We start from the raw sequence: 20,626 nt of genomic DNA, 5'->3' as shown, positions 1-20,626 counted from the left end.
GAATGTGCTTGCTGTGTGCTTGTGGAGTCAGCTTATACAATCCAGGGGTCTGTTTTAGATTTATAACAGAAAATGTTAAAACACAAGATGACACACAGATTATTGTAATTTAATTTAACTGTATTTTATTAATCTTATTTTTATGTTTGTGTGATAGTTTTGCATTGATATGATAATAATAGTTCCAAAGATTTTTTTAACTTCAATCTGAATACATTGTTTTATAACTGCTGTTTAATTTCAACAAACTCCTGCCGCATGACATAAGCTTCCTGACTGATTTTTACAGATTAGCTACATTTCTAGAAAATATGTCTTCTTATTCTGACCTAATTAAGCAGAACCTGATAAGCAAGAATTATTTTAAGATAAATGCTCTGTAAGTATAAAGTCAATAGCAATTGCAAAACCCCATTATATATAATTACAGTGCAACTTTTTTTTAACAAATGAGATACAATGTCTGATGAAATGATCTAGTCCCCATAAAAGTTAGTATCTGTTATATATAAAAGGAGGTCCAAACTTTTTGACCTTCTAGCTATTTCTAAGTAGGATGTTGACCACTGTAGTTTTAAAACACAAGCACAGCTCTTTGGAAACAAAAATGTTGATGACCACCAACAACTGAAGTGTTTCAAGCTGCAGGGAGATGGGTCTGTGCTAAAATGCTGTATAGATGCTGTATCCTTTCAATCAGAATAGGATGACAAATTATAAGACTCCAATACATATACAAAGCATACTTCTGTGTAAGGTCTAAAGTGATGTCTTTGCACGTACAATGATAAAATCTGTTAGTAAATGTAATCTTTTTCCCCCAAAATCATACTAACATGCTGACATAATGGCTACATTTTTATACTATTACAATTAACGCATATTTAGTTCTGAATACATACAATTCCAGATTAAATAAAGGCTACTGCACCGACCTATTGTAAAATATTAACTGTCCGCATTCATAACACACGTACAATAGCTCTTTACTACTGATTGTGAATTTTGGTTAGTTATCTCGGCAGTGTACAGTACCTGCTTAACTGAATGGCGCATGATGCCCCTGTCTTTACAATCTCTCTCAAGCCTTCTGACATTCTGTTACAGTACGTACCCTTCTCTTCTCAGTCTCTGCTCTCCTGTAACACATGTTTGAAACATGTCCATTTTACCCACTGTTAACATAAACATGGCTATGTTGCAACTACAAGCAAATGATCTCCCTTAATGTGAGTATTTCTATAAAATAGACATACTACGTAAGTATGGAAGAAAACTAAAACCGAAACCCTGACTTTTTCTTTTTTAAGCTCATCTTTTATTACCATGTACCCTATGCTTTAGGAGAATACAAAACATTCAACATACAGTAAATGGTCAATATAAACGAAGGCCAGCAAAATATGTGAATGTATGCTTGTCTCTGGTTGAGTAGCCCATTACCAAATGCTGAATGGTTGGAATTCCACACTGCTGTAGTCATCTTAGTTGAGAACGGCCATGTGTTTTTAATTTGCAACAAATAACATTGACTGAATTTTAAAAACCGTTTTACTTAAGGATTTGATGCATCTATTTAATATCACGTTTATTACAACATCAATCGTTGTACATAGACACGTTCTCGTGTTCTCATAGTGATCCTGGCACACGGGCGCACGATGTCCATTGGGTTTTATTTATTTATTTATTTTTTTTGCAACTCAAGTGATCCAATGTGAAAAGCCACCGCTAGTCGCCCCCAGTGCTCTTGCAGTCTCGCAGACTACAGATTTTCTTTCTCACTGTAGACTTAACGTCACGTCCGCACTTGAACTTGAATTTTATCCCATTGTACAGAGGCAGCCCCAGCCACAGAGACAGAGAGCTTCCAGAGACGCAGGACTCCGCCATCTTCACAGTGAAAAAAAAAAAAAAAAAAAAAAAAAAAAAAAAATACCCAGCAGGTCTTGTTTTATTTGGAAGGAGGTGGCAGTCAGAGTTCTCCCAGTGTCAGACAAGGGGAGCAAGTGCAAAGAGTTACACAGGCTAAAAGTCATTGGCATTCCACGCACTAGTAGAGCCAGCAGTACTAAGAGAAAAGAAGGTGTCCATCGCATGGCACACGCAACTGCGAATGGACACTGGATTTTGTGTGCAGAAACAAAAGTGCATTTTGCCTGCCAAAACACCAAGTCCACAATTTGGGTGAAGAAAGGTACCCTGCGTACCCCAGCTCTCAAGCTCCAGGCATTGCCTTTTTTTTTTCCTTTTTTTTCTTTTTTTTTTTTGAAAAAGGTATAAGAGTGCGGTAGTCTACTGTCAGTCACAGGCAATTGCGAAAAGGTATATTTTTGCGCTTTTGTACCTGGCTAGATTTACTGGTAAAGCCTTTTGCCAGGTGGTGTGACATTGAACGTTTTTTTTTGGAGGAAAAAGACAGTTTTCTTCACAATTTCCAGTTCTGTTCAACAAGGAAAGACTACTGTACTTATAAGTCACTGCCTGACACAAAGACAGTTTTCAGCTTTGATCCAGGGACCTCTACACAATCTGATTGCTCTGGGTTGTAGTCCAAATAGTGGAGCAGTGCCAGTGTTGGGGAAGTCGCAGGAAAAGTTACTGAAGGAAAAAAAAAAAAAGAAGAAACGGGGGGAAAACCATCCGATCCTTCAGAGTACGAGTCTCCGGGCGATGCCAATGTAAATGCCAGGGCAATGTCCCGTCGCAAGCAGGGAAATCCACAGCACTTGTCACAACGAGAAATAATTACATGTAAGTAGAATTGCAATTTTAATTCGAACACACCGAGCAAAGTACAGTTTTATGCATTTAGCTTTTACATACTTCAAGGGTGTTTTTTTTTTTTTTTTTTTTAAGTTGCCTGTGAGTTACACGACGGCTTGGTTGTCAATGCTAAGGCTAAGTAACATTGTATTGTACCAGGTGATGGGACTGTTCTGTGGTCTGTGTTGACACTGTCCAGAAATAATGTTGTTAGACCCTACTGATATACGGTGGCCTAAGCTGCAGTGGTTGAGATTTAGTAAGTGAGTGATGAAGAACCTTACAGTCTTTAAAAAGACGTGGCATGCATAACAGAAAGCGATTAACATGCCATTTAGTTTGATGTTTTGATGAAGTAGACACAGAAGATTTTTTTCTCAAAATATATCTGAACTATAATATAAACTTCAGCCAAATACATTAAAACATGATGTAACATCCATTTGTTTAAAAATAAGTAAAATACATAAATAACTAAATGAACACATAATAATAATAATAATAATAATAATAATAATAATAATAATAATAATAATAATAATAAATATTTAAAAGAGTGCGCGTAAAACATTTTGATAAATGAAAACTAAACATGATCGGTATAGTCGTGCATGAGTGTTGTTAGGCCATTTCGTAGGTAAGATGAAAATAAAGGGAAGTGTATTGTGTTACACTATGACCACAATATAACTATTTGTAATAACAATTCAAATTATCTTACAACAAAGATAACAAGCGAAATAAAATTGTATTATTATATAAACAAAGAAGGAACTTTATTCAGTGATAAAAAATTCACCCCACAAGCCTCCAGGGTATGTTGCTAGACTGTGCAAACTGTCTGCTTTATAATGTCTGATACAATTATTTTTGTAAAAGGTTATATATCCACCAATATTTCTGAAAATATTAACTGTTTTGTTAAAACAAGCTGTCTTCCACCAAAGTGTTGGCTCTTGACAACTGGTAACGATAAAAAACAAACAAACAGAAACTTGCAAGTCTGAGACGTGTCGAACTGGACAGAGACCTATGAGAGAGGTTTGAAATCCGAATATTTATGTTTTATTTTGCAAGATCATTTAAATAAATACATACATAAATACATAAATAAATACATGAATAAATATTATAGAGATTTCCCCTTCCATGACAAGTCTACTGTTGCGAAACCCTTTCACCAACAACACAAGCAGCAGTTTCGTATTTTTTATTGACCGTATATAGTATCTCTTTTGTGCTGTTATTTTACTATTCAGCTGGAGTTTTGTTTTGAAAACGTGAGCATATCTGCCGTCACATTTATTTATTTATTTATTTTTATCATAAAAATAAATTGCATGGGAAAAGGCCATTCTCTCTCTCTCTCTCTCTCTCTCTCTCTCTCTCTCTCTCTCTCTCTCTCTCCCTCTCTCGCTCCATATTACATTATTGTATTTATTATTTATTATACATGTATTATTAGTATTATTTTCACATGTTTATGGGATGTTACTGGTGCTGTCATTTAAATATGTTTTTGTCATTTATACTCAGGAAAGGAAATGTGTTCACTCGTATATCATTGTAATATTTGTGCACTACTATACTCTACAGTCTAAATACAGTTCCTCAGCAACAACAATTATCAAGGAGATACATTTAATACGTCAAAGGGGCCAGTTCTTTTTGGGGTACTACTAGGTACTGGGTACAATATAATTAACTATAATTTGAACACATATCGTGTATTTTAATTATAATGCAACGTCTAAAGGTGTGTAGTTATAGAAATGTGATAACGCATAACCATCATTTGTAGAATTATCTCGCAAATGGTTTATGATAGTGCATGTAGGGTAATGTATAAGGGGTGCAGCCAGGGTTGCACAATGAAAGTCAAAGGTAGCAAATAGGAATGTGCAGGAAATGCAGTCATTTTAAGAAAAAACCTGTATTTCCCCGGTACTTGAGTTGAACGTTGAAAGCTAATTGTAAATGTGACCCACCAATCCATTTATCAACATGTTAAAGAATGGATGTCGTTAAGAATGTCACTCAAACGTGTAATCAAACTCAGGAGACAAATAGCTCTTTTGTTAGAAAGTGTGTGTGTGTGTGTGTGTGTGTGTGTGTGTGTGTATGCACACACACACACACAAATCTCGACTTGAGCTTCCCTTATTGAATATTTTTATATCTAAAAGGAACACAGCGCCAGTTGTTTGGTTGCATGCATTGATTTACATTGTTATATTGATCATATTTGTGTAGCGTACTAGTATTCCATACGTTTGTGTTGAAACAGAAGCAAATCATTTAGTTTTAATATTTTATCTATAAAGCCATATCCAACAAGTTTGTTTGAAAAAAAAAAAAAAAAAAAAAAAAAAAAGTAATGTGGGCTTATTTAGATAATTCAGGATGCAATTATTCAAATCTGATTTATTTTGTTAGCACTGTGTTTTGTTTTGTATCTGTTTATTACAAACTGAGTTTATGTTTAAATATACTAAATGCAATTACTAGAAAGCTCTTAATTTTCCAAAACATGCATATTAGTGTTATTAGTGTTTAATCAAACGGGGCATTTAACATTCATCCAACTTTTGTAAGGCACTTTATAGTTGCGCCTATAAGGTATCTCATTGGCCAATTACTTAATTCCTATTGTTACAGTAAACGAATCATTGATTTGCTTAAAAGGTTTACAGCACATCACAATGTAACCAAGAGAGGCGTGTTTATAAAATATATTATCACTGTACAACTGGTCAGGTTGTTTTTTCATACAAAACCCTTTGCTAAATACACTATTCAATAACCACTACATCTCTATGTAGAAAATCTAGTTATAAACATTTTTGGTTGGGAGTAGCGTGTAATTACCTGTACAGGAATACTAGTTTGATGATGATGATGATGATGATGATGATGATGATGTTGAGAATTACACCACCTTTTTCTAAATATTGAACAGGCATGCAGTGTTATGAACTCTGTGTGTGTGTGTGTGTGTGTGTGTGTGTGTGTGTGTGTGTGTTTTGGAACTAGGCATGAGCTGATAGCCCACAGCTAAGGGCCAGACAGAAAAGGTGGCCAAATCCACATCATAAATTCATCATCGCAGGTATTTTAAGCTGTAAATAGACATTTGTGAAGGAAAAAAAGAAAAATCTAGACTCATGAAGAAGAAGAAATAGTCTGTAGGTTTATATGTCAAATAGGAAGTGACATGGTAACCCAGTATAGTCATCTCAGGAAACATTTTGGCGGCATAGAGAAAAAGAAGAGTAAATCTTGAATAGATTGTACTAGTTTAATAAATCCTGAATCGATTGTACTAGACTGGAGAGAAATTTCTAGGCAAAGGACTTAAAATATAAGCTGAGATTCTGTCATGAAAAAATGTGCTGTCATATTTCATTAAAACATCAGTCTAGGCGTAGCCAGAAATTAAGTATTTTTTTTTTGTCTGTTTCACTGCCTGTAGTTCAAACGCACTTTGAAATGTTATAAAGTCTTATATAAAGTCCACAGGTAGTTTTCTCTTTTGAAAACTGAGTTAGCTTAAATAACCACAGCTATGTAGTTTGTTCTTCATCTGTTCGAACACTTGATTGTTTAAAACTATCCTTAAGATTAATTTTGCTTAAACGCACCAATCATACAGCAGCCTGCAACTTATTTTTGCAAATGGATCAGTTTATCATAAGAACTTAAGTACTGTTCTGTATATATTACCTGCATGTTTTTTTTTTAATATCATTCTAATTGATCATTTAGTGAATAAATAACACAAATTAATAAAAAAAAAGACTATGCTACACAGATTATTATAAAAAAGCAAACAATATTTGTCAATGTTAAGTGTTGTTCAATAAAATTGCATCAAAAAAAGCTACAAAATATTATATATCCATCAATCCATTTCAGGATTCCGTAATGCCCAGCTAGAATTCTTTATTAATATTTATAAATCAATACAATATATATATAATATATATCTATATATATATATATATATAGATATATATATATATATCATATATATATATATAAAAAACCTTCCTCCCCAATTAATTAAAAAAAAAAATCACCATTGCCTTTTCAGATGCAATGTAAGTGTTTGCTTGATCGTCAATATGCCTTCTATGGTATTCTGTTTTTGTTAACATCTAGTCTTCCAGAGGACTTGAATTAGCATAGTTTTTGCAAAGTAATCATTTTACTCTTCAGTTGCAGAGTTTATTCTGACAAGTGCTTTATTACACTGCATAAAAATCACATAAAAATAATCTGTGTTGTGCATGAGTTTAATCTCCTGTCTGCGTAAATTCCGTGACAAATGTACAAATATTGTTACTAAACATAGGACGACTATTTTACTAATTCGAAAGTGGCAAATGAAAAACTGTTTTTTATTTATTTATTTATTTATTTATTTATTTATGTATTTATTTGTTTATTACTATTTTGCTCTTGGCATATAGTGTGATATTATTGATAGAAGTTGTTTGATTGGTACAGGTTTTGTAATGTAGAACAAAACTTCTGATAATGTATATGTGTACATTTTGGCTGACCAGATATATTTCCTTAAATGCAGACTACTGTGCTGTATGTACATCATTCTAATGGTGGTGTAAATTATATTTTTATTTGTATCAAATATAACAGTAATGTAAATTCAACAGGCAAGTTTGAATACTTAAAATAAAGACTCTCCATTCATGGTGTTCATATGTAAGCCCTTACCTACAGAACCTTTATATTAGCTTTTTAATTTTAAATTAGCTGCATAATTAAAATATTTTGGTTTGAAATAGAAAGTAACACAGTAATTACTGTTACTGTTCAAAGGTTAATGTCGTTCTGTATCCGTTTGATTGGTACAATCACTTGACAGAGGATTAATGTATTAAACAAAAGCTTTCTCTAGAAAAGGAAGAGACATCTTATGCAAACAAATGGATTAACAGAAGCATACAATTAGTTTTATTTTTCAGTTTAGCAATAGGTTACTGCAACAAGTCATCCCTGCTCTTTTGACCTAGGAAGTCAATGGGGGGGGGGGGGGGTGTCTGTATCTTCATTATTGCTTCATTTATACCCTACATTATTGATTAATGGATGTTCTATACTTCTCATATGTTTAGTAAGCTTGATGTCATTTTTGTTTGTGTCAGTGTCTTTCTTCTCTATGAAGTTTGTCTTTCTAAATCAGCTTCTTTGTTGTAACTTCCTTTCCACACTTCACCTTGGTTGTTATTGCTATGTCAGACCTGCTAGGGGGAGCTCTTAGTCTGTGTGTAAGGTTGTAAGTGGAAGGAGGAGCATAAACATATTTCCTGAATCTTTGTTTTCATGGGGGTTGGGTACAGTAGTTTATTTTGATCTCTCATGCATGTCTTAGATCACATGATAAATAAACATTAGAGTTGTTGCAGTTATTATATAGTAACTACTCAATACACAATATTGGCATATTGTATTTGAATCATCAATATTATTACTAATTAAACATTTGATCATTATCACACAGGTGCACTACAATCTGTGACAATGACAGTATTGTAAGCCCTAATACTGATACTGTGCACTATGTCACATTTTGATTGCAAATATGCTTTCTTTTTTATGTAATGTGAACATTTTTAAACAGTTAATGAATACAGCATTGGAATCTTGTAATTGTAAGATAACTATGTTTTAGTTAAATAGTTTACTTGATATGTCCAAAGTTGTGTTGACCAACTTGTAACCACACCTCAGGAACTACAGTATTTCTAGAATCTCATGGGTACAAGTTTTTATGCTGTTTGACTTAGTTATTGATTTCGTATTAATTTCACATAGCTTGCTTGATTACTGTAGAACTAAAAGTCAGATACACATTTGTTTGTTATTGAAAAATATCCAGAGTATCGGACATGAAGAGAAAATGTGTTCAGCAGTGTGATATCGTACAGTAACATATTGTACCCAATTTACAGAATGTCCTACTCAGGATGGGGGTTATTGTAGCATTTTGTGTTACACTTTTGTTTGCTGGTATTCAAATTTAAAAGGGAAAATTGCCACCTTTTGTCGTTGCTGAACATTTGCCTCAAAACCTTACAACAATTTATTTTTATTCATAAAATATAATGTTTCTCTGGTATTTTATTGTAAAAACATAATAATAAAAAAAAAATCTAAAATCGTTCTAGTACAACACAATTTTTTATAGTTGATATTGCTACATTTTAATAAAACAAAAACAAAGTGTATTCTGCAGTAATACAGATAAAAGGTTAATGAAAAGGACATTATAAATCTTGTAACTGCCTAGTTTTCAAGATATGTATTTGACTGAATTGCGTATCATTCTTATAAAAATGACATACATAATTTATACACACTTTGCGTTATTGTATATGCAATATTTCGCGGGAATAAACAAAATATCTGACTCTAATTCGTCCAAACATATAAAACCTAGACCACCTGTAAGAATTAAATTTTAATTGTAGGATGCCTGTTTACGCCGTAAGGATTACTCTGATACTAGTGTACTATTATATATACCGTATTATAGTACTATTATATATATATATATAGATATATATCTATATATAGATATATATATATATATATATATACGCAGATCTCCAATATATATAATATATATTGCATGTTATAATTTAATACACCATTTAAGGAATCCAGGTACATTTGACTTATAAGCAGTATAATAAGGTTGTTGTGTGACATCTTGCAGATTATTATCTTTTGGAGTTGACTATCTCAGTGAAATTCCATTGTTTGCGCGAATATTTTTTTGTGCCTATTTATGTAATAAAGTAAAAAAAATAAAAGAAGACTTTCAACGAAAGGCTCAAGTGTTTGTGTATGTGCAGGTTATTGTAATCAGTATTGATTGCCATCTCTGAATAGAATATACTGCATTCCTGTATGGGCCAGCATGGTGCCTCATTACAGCACTTCGTTTGTTTGTTGACCACCAGAGTCAGAAGGTTGTTGAAACAGAGTCTGTCAGACTGGATTCCAAATTCAGCTCAGAGATGCAGTGAGTTTCCAGATCCTGATTTTACAGGGCAGGGGGTACTTTCATCAGTGACGGGATTGTATTTGCCCTCAGGTGACAGTGGGGAACTGGGAAATAAATGAAGAGCCTTTGCTGCAAACTGTGGGTCTGGCTGCCAATCATGAGAGGGCATTGGCATGCATTGGTTACTGGGTAGCTTGCAGCTATTGCAGCTACACCCTTCCCAGCAGTTAGTCACTATGGAGCAAAGAGAGGATCTGTTAAATTGATAGGGGACTTTTGAGGATTAAAAAAAAAAAAAAAAGTAAATGATAAACGTTGAGCTGATAGCTTCCGATTAGATATTGCACTTGTTTTCAGCAACAGAGTGGATTCCTTTGGCTCAGTTCACATGACTTTAAATATTTTGCAATATAATTCTGGACAGTACTGTAAATCCCATTAAAATTAAAATAAATCTGTGGCTGTGCTTCAGAGAACCATGGGTTAGTTAGTCCTGTTTAAACGGTAGTTGCATTGCACTGGTTTGGCTGCAAGAGTTGTTGCCCAAGCATGTGCCCGGTATCTTACATCTTGAAGAGTATGTTTATATGTACCATTTGAATGTGAGGCCAGTTTGGCAGTGTTCGTAAGGTTGCATTTACAAAAAAAGGCTTTGATATTATAGATTATAATCTTTTTATTATTTTGAGTTTTTTTTTTTAAATTCTACATGTATAGTAATTATCCTACGTTAGTTTGATAGCCAGCTAAGAATAAAACAAATAACAATGAAAAGCTCCTTGTGTTCGCAATAGTTTCTTTATGCTTTTCATTTCTGGCTTTACACTGATGCTACAACTGTAAGCTGACCATTTTAGAGTTTTATGTTTTGCTAGGGAAATGTCAGCATAGTATATTATCCCCATAGCTACACAACCTATGTATTTCTGTGTTAGAAATTACAAACAGGAAAATGCCATGGTTTATTCACCTGCTTTTTGTATCTTTGTAGTATGGCAGTGTAGTTACTGTGTATTCTAACTAAAATTCAATAAAATGCATATATTAATAATGCTGAAAAAGTCTGAAACACAATGAACTATATAACCAGACATTAATATATTTTACAGAGTCATCAGATCTACATAATTATTGTTGATTATTCACTCATTTCTGCATCTCTTTTACATAAAGGTCTGCTCCTGGGGTGAGACCAATGCTGATTGTAAACAAAAATGATTTTCTTCATTGTTAGGCATTGAGTACTAGTATTGTATTTCACTTGGATTACCTGAAAACATTCTAGAACAGGTTCACAAACATCAGTCTGTTATTTATTCATAAAAAACAGACTTTAAATGAATATTTTGTCATTAGGTTCCACCATAACCAATTCACTGCAGTTAACCCACTGAAATTCAGCACAGGAAATTACCTAAAATTCACTAAACTTTTCTGAGGAACCTGTTTAACAAAGTGCTAAATTACATGTTGAGAACAACATAATGGGATAAACACTGGTGCACCATTAAAATTAAAATTGAAAGCCTTCATGGCCAATGAGTTTGGGGGCTTGGGGCCAAAGAGGCTCATGTTGATTTTCATTTCTGGGCATCAAGGTGCAACAACTCTACATGTACAGCATCCTTCCTTTATTGATTACTTCAAGATATAGATTAAAAAAACACTAAAAATCCTTTGAGCTGAAATATATTTTTTTAAATATTTGTTGAAGGCTCAAGAAAATGATGAGCCTTAATGTTACCTAGGTGACAGTATTGTAAAGTTATCCATTATACAGTCTGAGTAGGTGATTTGGGTTAGTTATAATTATATAGTACGAGGAACATGCAAGGTTTTTACAATGCCAGTTCTTTGCAGTGCATGTTGGAACAAACATAACCACATAGATATGCTTTTTACGGCATTGTTGGCATCCTTGGAGAGAACTGGGAAACTGACTTACCAAACTGTCTATTTAACCTTACTTCTGTTACATGTAAAAACAAAATGCCAGTGAAAACTCTGTAAAGGGTCCCTGGGCTTGTAAGATATAAAAAATAAAGGCATCTTTGAAGTGTGTTAGACAAGACAGTGTTCACTGTGCCGGCGTGATGGCTTCCTGATCTGTATCTAGTAAGAGGTAATGTTAGCATGTGAAGACAGTTTCAAAGACAGAGCTACATCTTTGAAAACAAAACAAAACAACTGATTTTTTTTTTATTTTATTTTTTTTATAAGTGTCTGAAACTATTTTTAGTGTCCACTAAAAGCTAAATAAAAAAAATAATAATTCTGACAAAAAAGTCACCTATAGAAATCAGGTGCTACACATGCATGCCAGCTCAAAATTAGTCTGGATTTTGTGATTCAGCTGTGTTGTTAAGGATCACAATCTGTGTGACATGATAAACCACCTCACAGTTACACACAGTATTCAAACCAATGGCATTTTACTTGACTCTAAACTTGTATCCTTTTTTCCACCCTGAAGCTGAAGCTGACCATGTGGAAGCAAGGATCAACGATGCTGAAGCTCATACCGCAATGGACCCAAGTCCCGTTGGTACCGGTGGTGGGGTGGGAGACCATGACCTCCTGACCTGCGGACAGTGCCAGATGAATTTCCCTCTGGGGCACATCTTGGTTTTTATTGAGCACAAAAAAAAGCAGTGTAATGGCCTCATAAGTGGGCCAGGCTGTTATGAGAAGAGCTTGGACAGGGGCAGCCCCTCACCCCAACGCACTGAGCTCAGGAAAGTGGTGGAACCAGTAGAAATCGGCATCCAGGTCACACCTGAGGAGGAGGACGAAAGACTGCTGACTCCCACAAAAGGAATTTGCCCCAAGCAAGAAAACATCACAGCAGGTATGTCTTCCTTTGCTCCTCTTGGCAGGAGTACTTAAAACATGGGCGAAAAAAAAGAAATACCGAGAAACACAAGTAGAGTAACTGATCATCAGTTGGCAAAGCATCCATGGCACAAATGATCACATGGCTGTTCTGCCCTAGCAGTACATTTTGTACTGCTGTAGACATTTCAAAATGGAACCTGAACGTTTGTGACTTTATACTTAGCATACATTGGATTTCCTTGACAGCCTGTAAGGATTTGTTTTCATGATATTTTCCACCTGATGGAATGATGGACGTCATTGTAATTTGAATAAACCCCCTAATGGAGTTTAGTACTGGAATTTAAAAAAAAAAAACATTGTAGGTAAACACGACTAGGAAAACTCACCATACTTTCTAGGAGAAATCCAGCCTGAGCCGTGTGCTTAAAAGGTGAAAAGCTCATTTAAATCCTAATACTTAAAAAAAGGGGGGATTAAAAAGCCAGTTTTCATATTGAGGAGTGTAAAGGCATTTATAATAGGCCTGCAGCTGGGAAAACTTTTAATAGTTATTATGAAAAGCAGTATAGTCAAAACCTTGATAAAGAACCTGCACGGATCTTAAAAATGGTTCTTATAAAATACAATTTGGCACTGCGCAAAACTTACGTGAAAATGTGAAGGGACTGCTAATGGACCAGTTGATTTTCTTAAGGGCACATTCAGTCTTCAAAATCCAAGATTAAAGGGGTCATCTGTGGCTACGTGTTTGTCTGATATCCTTAATAGTATGTACCCTTTAAAAAGGTCCTATTAACTACACTCAGTCCCTATGAAATGAATAGATACTGAATCTGAATGAGTAGAGCATACACATTCAACATTTGGAAGACTGTCTAGTTTCTGTTATGCAGTGCAATAAATATATTGAATATCTGATGATCTTTCTTTAACTTTAATGGTATCCAAATGTCCTGTTTATATTAGTGCCACATGTGTATTTTTTTTACTAAGCTGCAAAATGAAATTTTAAGGTAATTATGGGTTTGGAGTTTCATGATTGTTATATAAACCCACAGAAGTAGACTCAAAAGTAGCGTATTTTGAATTCTGGAATGTGTTTTATTACTGTAGATTTAGCATATTATTTTAACACTATTTCTGTGTTGTGTGTCATATTATGATACAAGAATAGTGTACACTTTCAAGATACTTTTAGTGAAGCAAATTGTTGCCCGCAACAACATATAAAGAAGCATGTTTAAATGAAAAATATGTGTTATAAACATCCGTTTTAATTAACCACACCCTAATAGCTGTGTTCTAGCATTATTTGTTTTGATTCTTGGTAAGAGACTTCACATCATGAAGGTGTGTTTTATCAGCTTCAAGTGATACTGTACAAAATTTGATTGTTACTGAGTGTGTTATGAACTATGAAAAAAATGATTATTTATTTTGCATGTGTTTTAAAATCAGAAAATATGGGCACAATTTTAATATCCAGAGAGCTGTGGTCATTTATGTCACTATAAATGATCTTTCATGATCATTTATATTTTTAGGCTGCAGAGACAAAGTCAGCATGCTGTGAATTTAGGTTCACAGCTGTAACTCAGAAAGATTAAAATAAAATATTTGTGGAGTCTTTTGAAATGCACACAGGTCTTCAGTTTGAGTAGCAGTTTGTTTATATATAACATTTTCTTAGGCATGGAAGTTTTGAAAAATAAGATGTAGAACTCAGACTTTTAATATATCTGCATTCTAAGCTTATTTCTCTGGGAATAGAGACTGTTAAACATAACGACCCACACGCAAAGTTGCAAAATAAGCTTGAGATTATGATGTGTTTATTTCAGAACAGTCAGAATGGGGCAGAATGACATTTTTATGCCACAAAAATTGGAACAATAATAGCACTGGAAAGTTCAATTTTTTAATGTTTTTTTTTTTTTTTGATTGTCAAATCTTAGATATTTTTCAAAATTTTAATTAACTGGCCCAAAGTTTTGCACAGCTCTTGGTTCAAGTTATGTTAACAAGCTATATCCTTATTCACCAGTATGTTTATACTAACAGAGATACATTTTTGGTCCAGGAAAGCAATACTTTATGCTTAATCAATATGAAAATCGTGCGAGGCAGCTTAGACCAAATTGAACCACCTAGAAGTTGCATCACTGCAGCCCTACTAGTGTCACACTACTGCAGAGTGTTACCAATTCTGTGGATCTTGAGTTGAGCATTCATTTTTAACAAGCAGAACTTGTGTAACAGCGTCATAATAAATATGATATTCCAGGGCATTCATATAGGCAATACAGTCATATACGAGTGGCGATTCAGTGTTAATGTCCAGTTTTTATAGTCTTAATGTATTTAACCTCTAAATACCATGAGATATTAAAAAAAGGAAATTTTGCTCTGGATTATCAAACTGTGAAATTTGAAAAAATCTAAAGAATATCTTTGTAAATCAGATTATGGCTATCAAAAGTTAATTTTATACCTAAGCAAATCTGTTCTGTTACTAAAGTAGTGTACTGCCAGAGATAATGATGGCAGAACATAAAACCAAAAGATTTAATCTATACAGAGAATGATGATCTAGCTGAATGTCAAAATGTGTATGCACTGAACTAAACATTCATTGTACGATACATATTCATAATTGCCTCACAGCAGGCTAAAATATTTTTTTATGTTAAACCTTTAACAACTCCATTTGCTCTCAACATGTATCTTAAAAACTCAGGCTCCATTATAAAGATCGGCAAACATCCATATTCTAAATGTATGGATACACTTCATTGATTTTTTAAAAAAAGGAATAATCTGCCAATATGTCATATCAAAATTATTCACCAGCCCTATATAGAAAATGCTTTGAAATTACATTAACAACCTGTGGGCATTGCTTTGTGTTCACTTGAAGGGTTTAAAGCTATTTTTTTATAAACTGAAGTTTAAACTGCCCAGATATATGTCAGCTGTCGTGACAGGTTTCAAACTTGATAACTTCATTGACCCATTTTTCTTGATCGGACAGGTCAATCACTGCTTGTAGGTTCACCACCTGCAGGTGATTGACACCTATAAACCTATCCTACAGATATGGAGGAACTGGTTACAGGACCCTTCTGAATAGTGTTCCATGAAAACTGGTACAGCAGCTAGCTGTTTAGAATGTGTTTTATACTCTGTACTCCAAATTTACAATAGCATAATGGAAATGTATACAATCAAAGGAAAAGTTCATATTTAGGATCTGATTCTACAGTGATTTTAAACTTTCTGGACACTTGTTTTTTTCCAGATGGGTGGGGGTTTGCACTGAAGGTCGTAGTCCCCTCTTTTAAAGAAAGCTGTTAGTGGCCCCAGCTGTGTTACTTTCAAAGAGGTGGGTGTGGTAATGGGGATTTGGTGTCTGGGCGAAAAAGAGGCTTAGCGGGAAATGCTGGAGATATCATGAAAACACATCAATAAAGGGACTTTCAACTCTTGCAGTGGTGTATTGGTAGAGCAAACTGTTTTAATGAGGCAGTGTTTCTGTTGTTGGGTAATAAAAGACCGAGATATACCCTTCCAAGCCAAGGTTCCTTACAAAGAACCATGTTTCTACAACCTCATAACAATGAACATTTCACAGGGGTGAATTGAGGGTTCAATTATTTAAGAGCAAAAGTGACAGCATGATAATGTGCTGGAGTTGGGGAGTGACTAACATTAGTCCAGTCATGTGAAACACAGAGTTACATTTAATTCCAGTTATCTATCATCAATATATCATTCTTTGGTGTATAATTAATTTGATGGAAATAGTTTATAATATGGATACATTGTGGTGCAATTCATTCCCTTTCCAGTGTATCTGTAACTTGTGTTAGCCAGTTCAGATTGAATACAGAAACAGACACCCATTCTTATTTGTTCACAATAGCATGTGTATAAGTTAACAACCTATAGTTGGTAGTGAATTGGTTAACAGAAAGGAACCTGTAAGGTTTCATTTGCTCTCAAAAGGTGTCTGGGGGCGGACTTTTGTTGTCACATAAAGATTGAAAGGGAAGTATCTGAAGCTGGATTTTGTTTACAGCGCTGGCTAGACCTGGCACAGTTCCAGCATATCTTTTCCTAAGACGAGAGCCATCGTGACCCTTGGTGGCTTAGAGCAGAGAGAAGAATAGGCAGCTCTTTGTTATGAAATTGGTTCGTTTATTCACTTCTCCCTCATTGCAGCTCCTGTGTTACCGGCCAGTACTAACTACTACGACTACATCTAAATAGAACAGCCCCATACATTTCCAGCAAAGGAAATGTTCTATATATGTTACTATATATACTATATATACTATACTATATATGTTACATTTATTTGGTTTCTCTTTTAGTCAATTTAGATAAAAAAAAAAACAAGTACATTTGTACATTAAACATGTTGCACATTTGAAAGTTGGAAAGTCATGTTCACTTTGAACTAAATCTTTACTTAATTAGTTAATTTTTACCATATCAAATATTATATTTGTTTTACAAGATTCTGTAAGTCCTATTTCTAAATTCTGTAAATCCTATGTTAATCAGCGCTGGATTTTATTTTAACTTCAGCCTGCTGAGCTTTCATTTAAAAAGTCTTACTCTTTACCAGTTGAAGTTCTGGAGGAGATGCGGCACTTTGTTTTGACCACAGCTTTCAGAATGATGCAGGTCATTCTACCCTTTATGTAACCATGGTTATAAAATGGTTACAATTTAAATTTACAGGAAAAGCACACATGTTACATTAAACTTGTGAACTCCTTTGTACCTTTCATTCTGTTACGTGTTTTATCTCTGCTACCATATTATTAAGTCACCAGTAACCTAAAACATACACAAATGGAAAGTTAAGGCAACCATTGTGTTTTAAAGCTAATGTAGTGTAACAGGAAAAATAATGTATTCCTTATGTAAAGAAAAAATAATTTTTTTTTTTGGTATATGCTTTTTCAATAAGCAACATTGTAAATGCTTGAATTCCATTAACATTTAAAACATAAAAACAATGGTTAAATGTGGGCATATATAAAAGCATCATTAAAAAAAAAAAAAAAAGCAGAAATAGACAATAGTTTGCCATAATGTCACCCTCATTAAACTTCACAGTGAATTGCATGTTTTAGTGTGTAAATTACCATTTTTTGCTTGGTTCTTAATCTCAGAGCCCTTGAACTTTATAAAAAGATCCTGATGAAGATGCAATGATAAAGTTATTATCATCTACCTTGAACTGGTTGTGATGGATACCCACTATAAAATGTGTTTGGGCTTCATAATTAACAATTATTCTGTACAAAATAAACAACTCGTTCTGATTTGTGTATGGGCTTCACAATTAACAATTATTCTGTACAAAATAAATTACTGGTTATAATGTTAGGAAGATCGTGTGCTTGTTGCATTTTGGCTAGACAGTTTAGAGCAAAAGAGTTTATTCTCATTATGTTTTTATTGAACTAAATCTAAAACACATATAACCTCCCTCCCCTTCCATTTCGGTTCTGGATCACGTACCACCAACAATTTCCTGTTTTTATACTCTTTACAGTCCAAATAACAATTGTACACAGACATTAAGAGGGTTTGTGGTGCCAGTGTCAACCATGTAGGGGGCGCTGTGCACGATTATGACCGATGTTCATTTTGACAGCCCCCAATTTACTCAACTACCAATAGTCGATAACAATTGTTATATTCTAGGACTTTCCATTTTGAAATGATGCCCTGTTGAAATAAACACTTTCAAAATAATACAAACACAAAAGTAATAATGTAAATTACTTAAAATAATGGTAACAGCATACATCTTTGAAGAAAGACTTGAGTGTAACTGAGATTGATACAGGATCGGTGACAGTTTTAAAAAGTGTGAGTCATATGGAATACACCCTTAGAGCTGCTGATTTGTATTGTAGTACATGTCAATGCCTGTGCATGTGAATCATTTTTCACTTTTCATATATTGCAACATTGCCCTCGGTTACACAATGTTGTTGTTTTATTGTTCTGTAAGAACTGTGTTCACTGAAAATGTGTTTGAAATCGAGTACAAAAATACTGCTGAAGAGGAATTGGACATGTGGTAGATTCATGTAAACACACTACATCAAAGACCATCCAAATATACACTTGGTTAATTCCCTGATTACTGCATGTAGGGTCTCAAATTTAGCAAGCAATTCGGCATACATATCTGTCCAAGTACTACGTAATGTTCATATTATGCTAATTTGTGTTGAAGGTAAATATAGAAAAATAAATTGGCTTCAGGACATTTTGTTTAACTGCAAAATGTACACTTGGCTCCAAACAGAAAAAACTGCCTGGCCAATTCTACTTCCTGTTTCTAAGGACCCTCTTCCTACCTGTTTTTGAGTGCCTGCCCAGAAAGATTTGTTTTGTCAGGAAACTGTCTCCCATGCCAGCTTTCAGTTCCCATGCCAGCTTCATATTTGGACTGTAAACCTGAATGACGTTTTTGTGTTGAATGGGGGTTTCCTTTATGTATGGATTTCTTCGCACAGGGAAAGACTGGTATGGCTTGCATGTGGCTGTGATTTATTTGTCATTATGTTATATATATATATATATTAGGATATAATATATATATATATATATAATATATATGCTATATATTTGTTATTTTATATATAATGTGCCAAAAAAAAAACTCCAATATACACGACGGCTAATATAACTTGTATTTATTTATCTATTTATTTATGAGTATATACCACTATCTTAAGACAAGTGTTGGTATTTTGGTTGCCATGTATGTGTAGATGCTTCAAGTTTTTAGTTTGTTTCCTGTTGATATATTTTGTATGAAGAAATACATTTATCCACCAATTTAGAAACCAGAAAACTACTACCTTATGCTCTGTTTGAAATGATTTCAAAGTCCCGGTTGTCTGGTAGAGGTCCAGATGCAGAAAATGCTGTTAGACTCATTAATAGGCCATAAAAAGGAACGCTGCATCTATCTAGCTATTTAGCATCTTCAAATCCTTTTCATATTTTTACCTCGTTTTTTTTTTTTTTTTTTTTTTTTTTTTTTTTTTTTGCTAATCACTTTGCAAGCGCTCATTTAAATATTAAAATTTTCTTTAATCATCAAAGGCAGTGCACCTCATGAATATTCATATATTCTCCCTTCCACTGTATTGCAGGTTCATTACCTCGCTCTGAAGCCAAACAGTCATTACCAAGAGCCAGCTTTTTAATTACTGATGCCCAGCCATCATCACCTTACTAAGATTTTAAGTTTCATACAAAGATAAAATTCATTTCTCAAGTTTAAAATAACTTTGCATACGTGTTATACATTCATTCCGCTTTAGAAAGAAATAGAAAACCTATTCTCTGGATCAAGCTCTGAATGTTTGTCAGGAGGCTTGACGAAAGTTTCATTTGCATAATGACTTTGTAGTTCTGCATTAATAAAATTTGCATATGAAGCCGTGTTAATTACTCCTGATCAGGCTTTTTTGCATTCATGCATGGTAATTTTGTGCGACTTGCGAGAATTGATGTCTTGGCATTGGTGTTGTGCTGGGGAGGGGGAGGGAGAGGATAGCACATTTGTGTGTTTGTGCTGGCTTTTCTTCCATCCTCTGTTATTGCCACAATTATGTGTAATTACGAAAAGAAGGGCATTTATTATATTGGTACATACGATGTGTATAATTGATCTAATGATTCAGAATAGTACATAGAAAGACAAGCAAAAGTTACATAGAAATGCATTAGTTAATCATTTAGGTCATAGCAACTCATTACAATGCAGGTTGGCTCTAAATATATAATTCCTCCTGGAAATTTGTTGACACTCTCCAGAGTGTACATTCAAATATGATTTGAATTGTTTCTAGCAAATTGAAAAAGCTTCCTACTAGGTATAAAATATTTAAATCTTAGAAATAAATTTTAAAAAATACATAAATGGATACTTTAAGGCTGTCTGTCAAT

General features: G+C 33.9%; 1 protein-coding gene across 2 annotated transcripts in view; it reads left to right on the top strand.

The window, feature by feature from the left end:
- Positions 1 to 1,876: 1,876 nt before the first annotated feature.
- The window catches only part of LOC121324416 (B-cell lymphoma/leukemia 11B-like), a 43,621-nt gene continuing 24,871 nt past the window's right edge, over positions 1,877 to 20,626 (top strand). For both annotated transcript variants that reach the window (XM_041266261.1, XM_041266260.1), the window contains exons 1-2: positions 1,877 to 2,754; positions 12,273 to 12,647. In XM_041266261.1, coding sequence (XP_041122195.1) covers positions 2,697 to 2,754; positions 12,273 to 12,647 — 433 coding nt within the window. In that variant the 5' untranslated portion in view covers positions 1,877 to 2,696. The remainder of the gene's footprint in view (positions 2,755 to 12,272; positions 12,648 to 20,626) is intronic.

Source organism: Polyodon spathula, chromosome 12 (genome assembly GCF_017654505.1).
Source record: "Polyodon spathula isolate WHYD16114869_AA chromosome 12, ASM1765450v1, whole genome shotgun sequence".
In the NCBI taxonomy this organism is placed as follows: Eukaryota; Metazoa; Chordata; class Actinopteri; order Acipenseriformes; family Polyodontidae; genus Polyodon; species Polyodon spathula.
The sequence above is the reverse complement of the archived record's forward strand: the minus strand, read 5'-3'. Positions and strand labels throughout refer to the sequence as shown.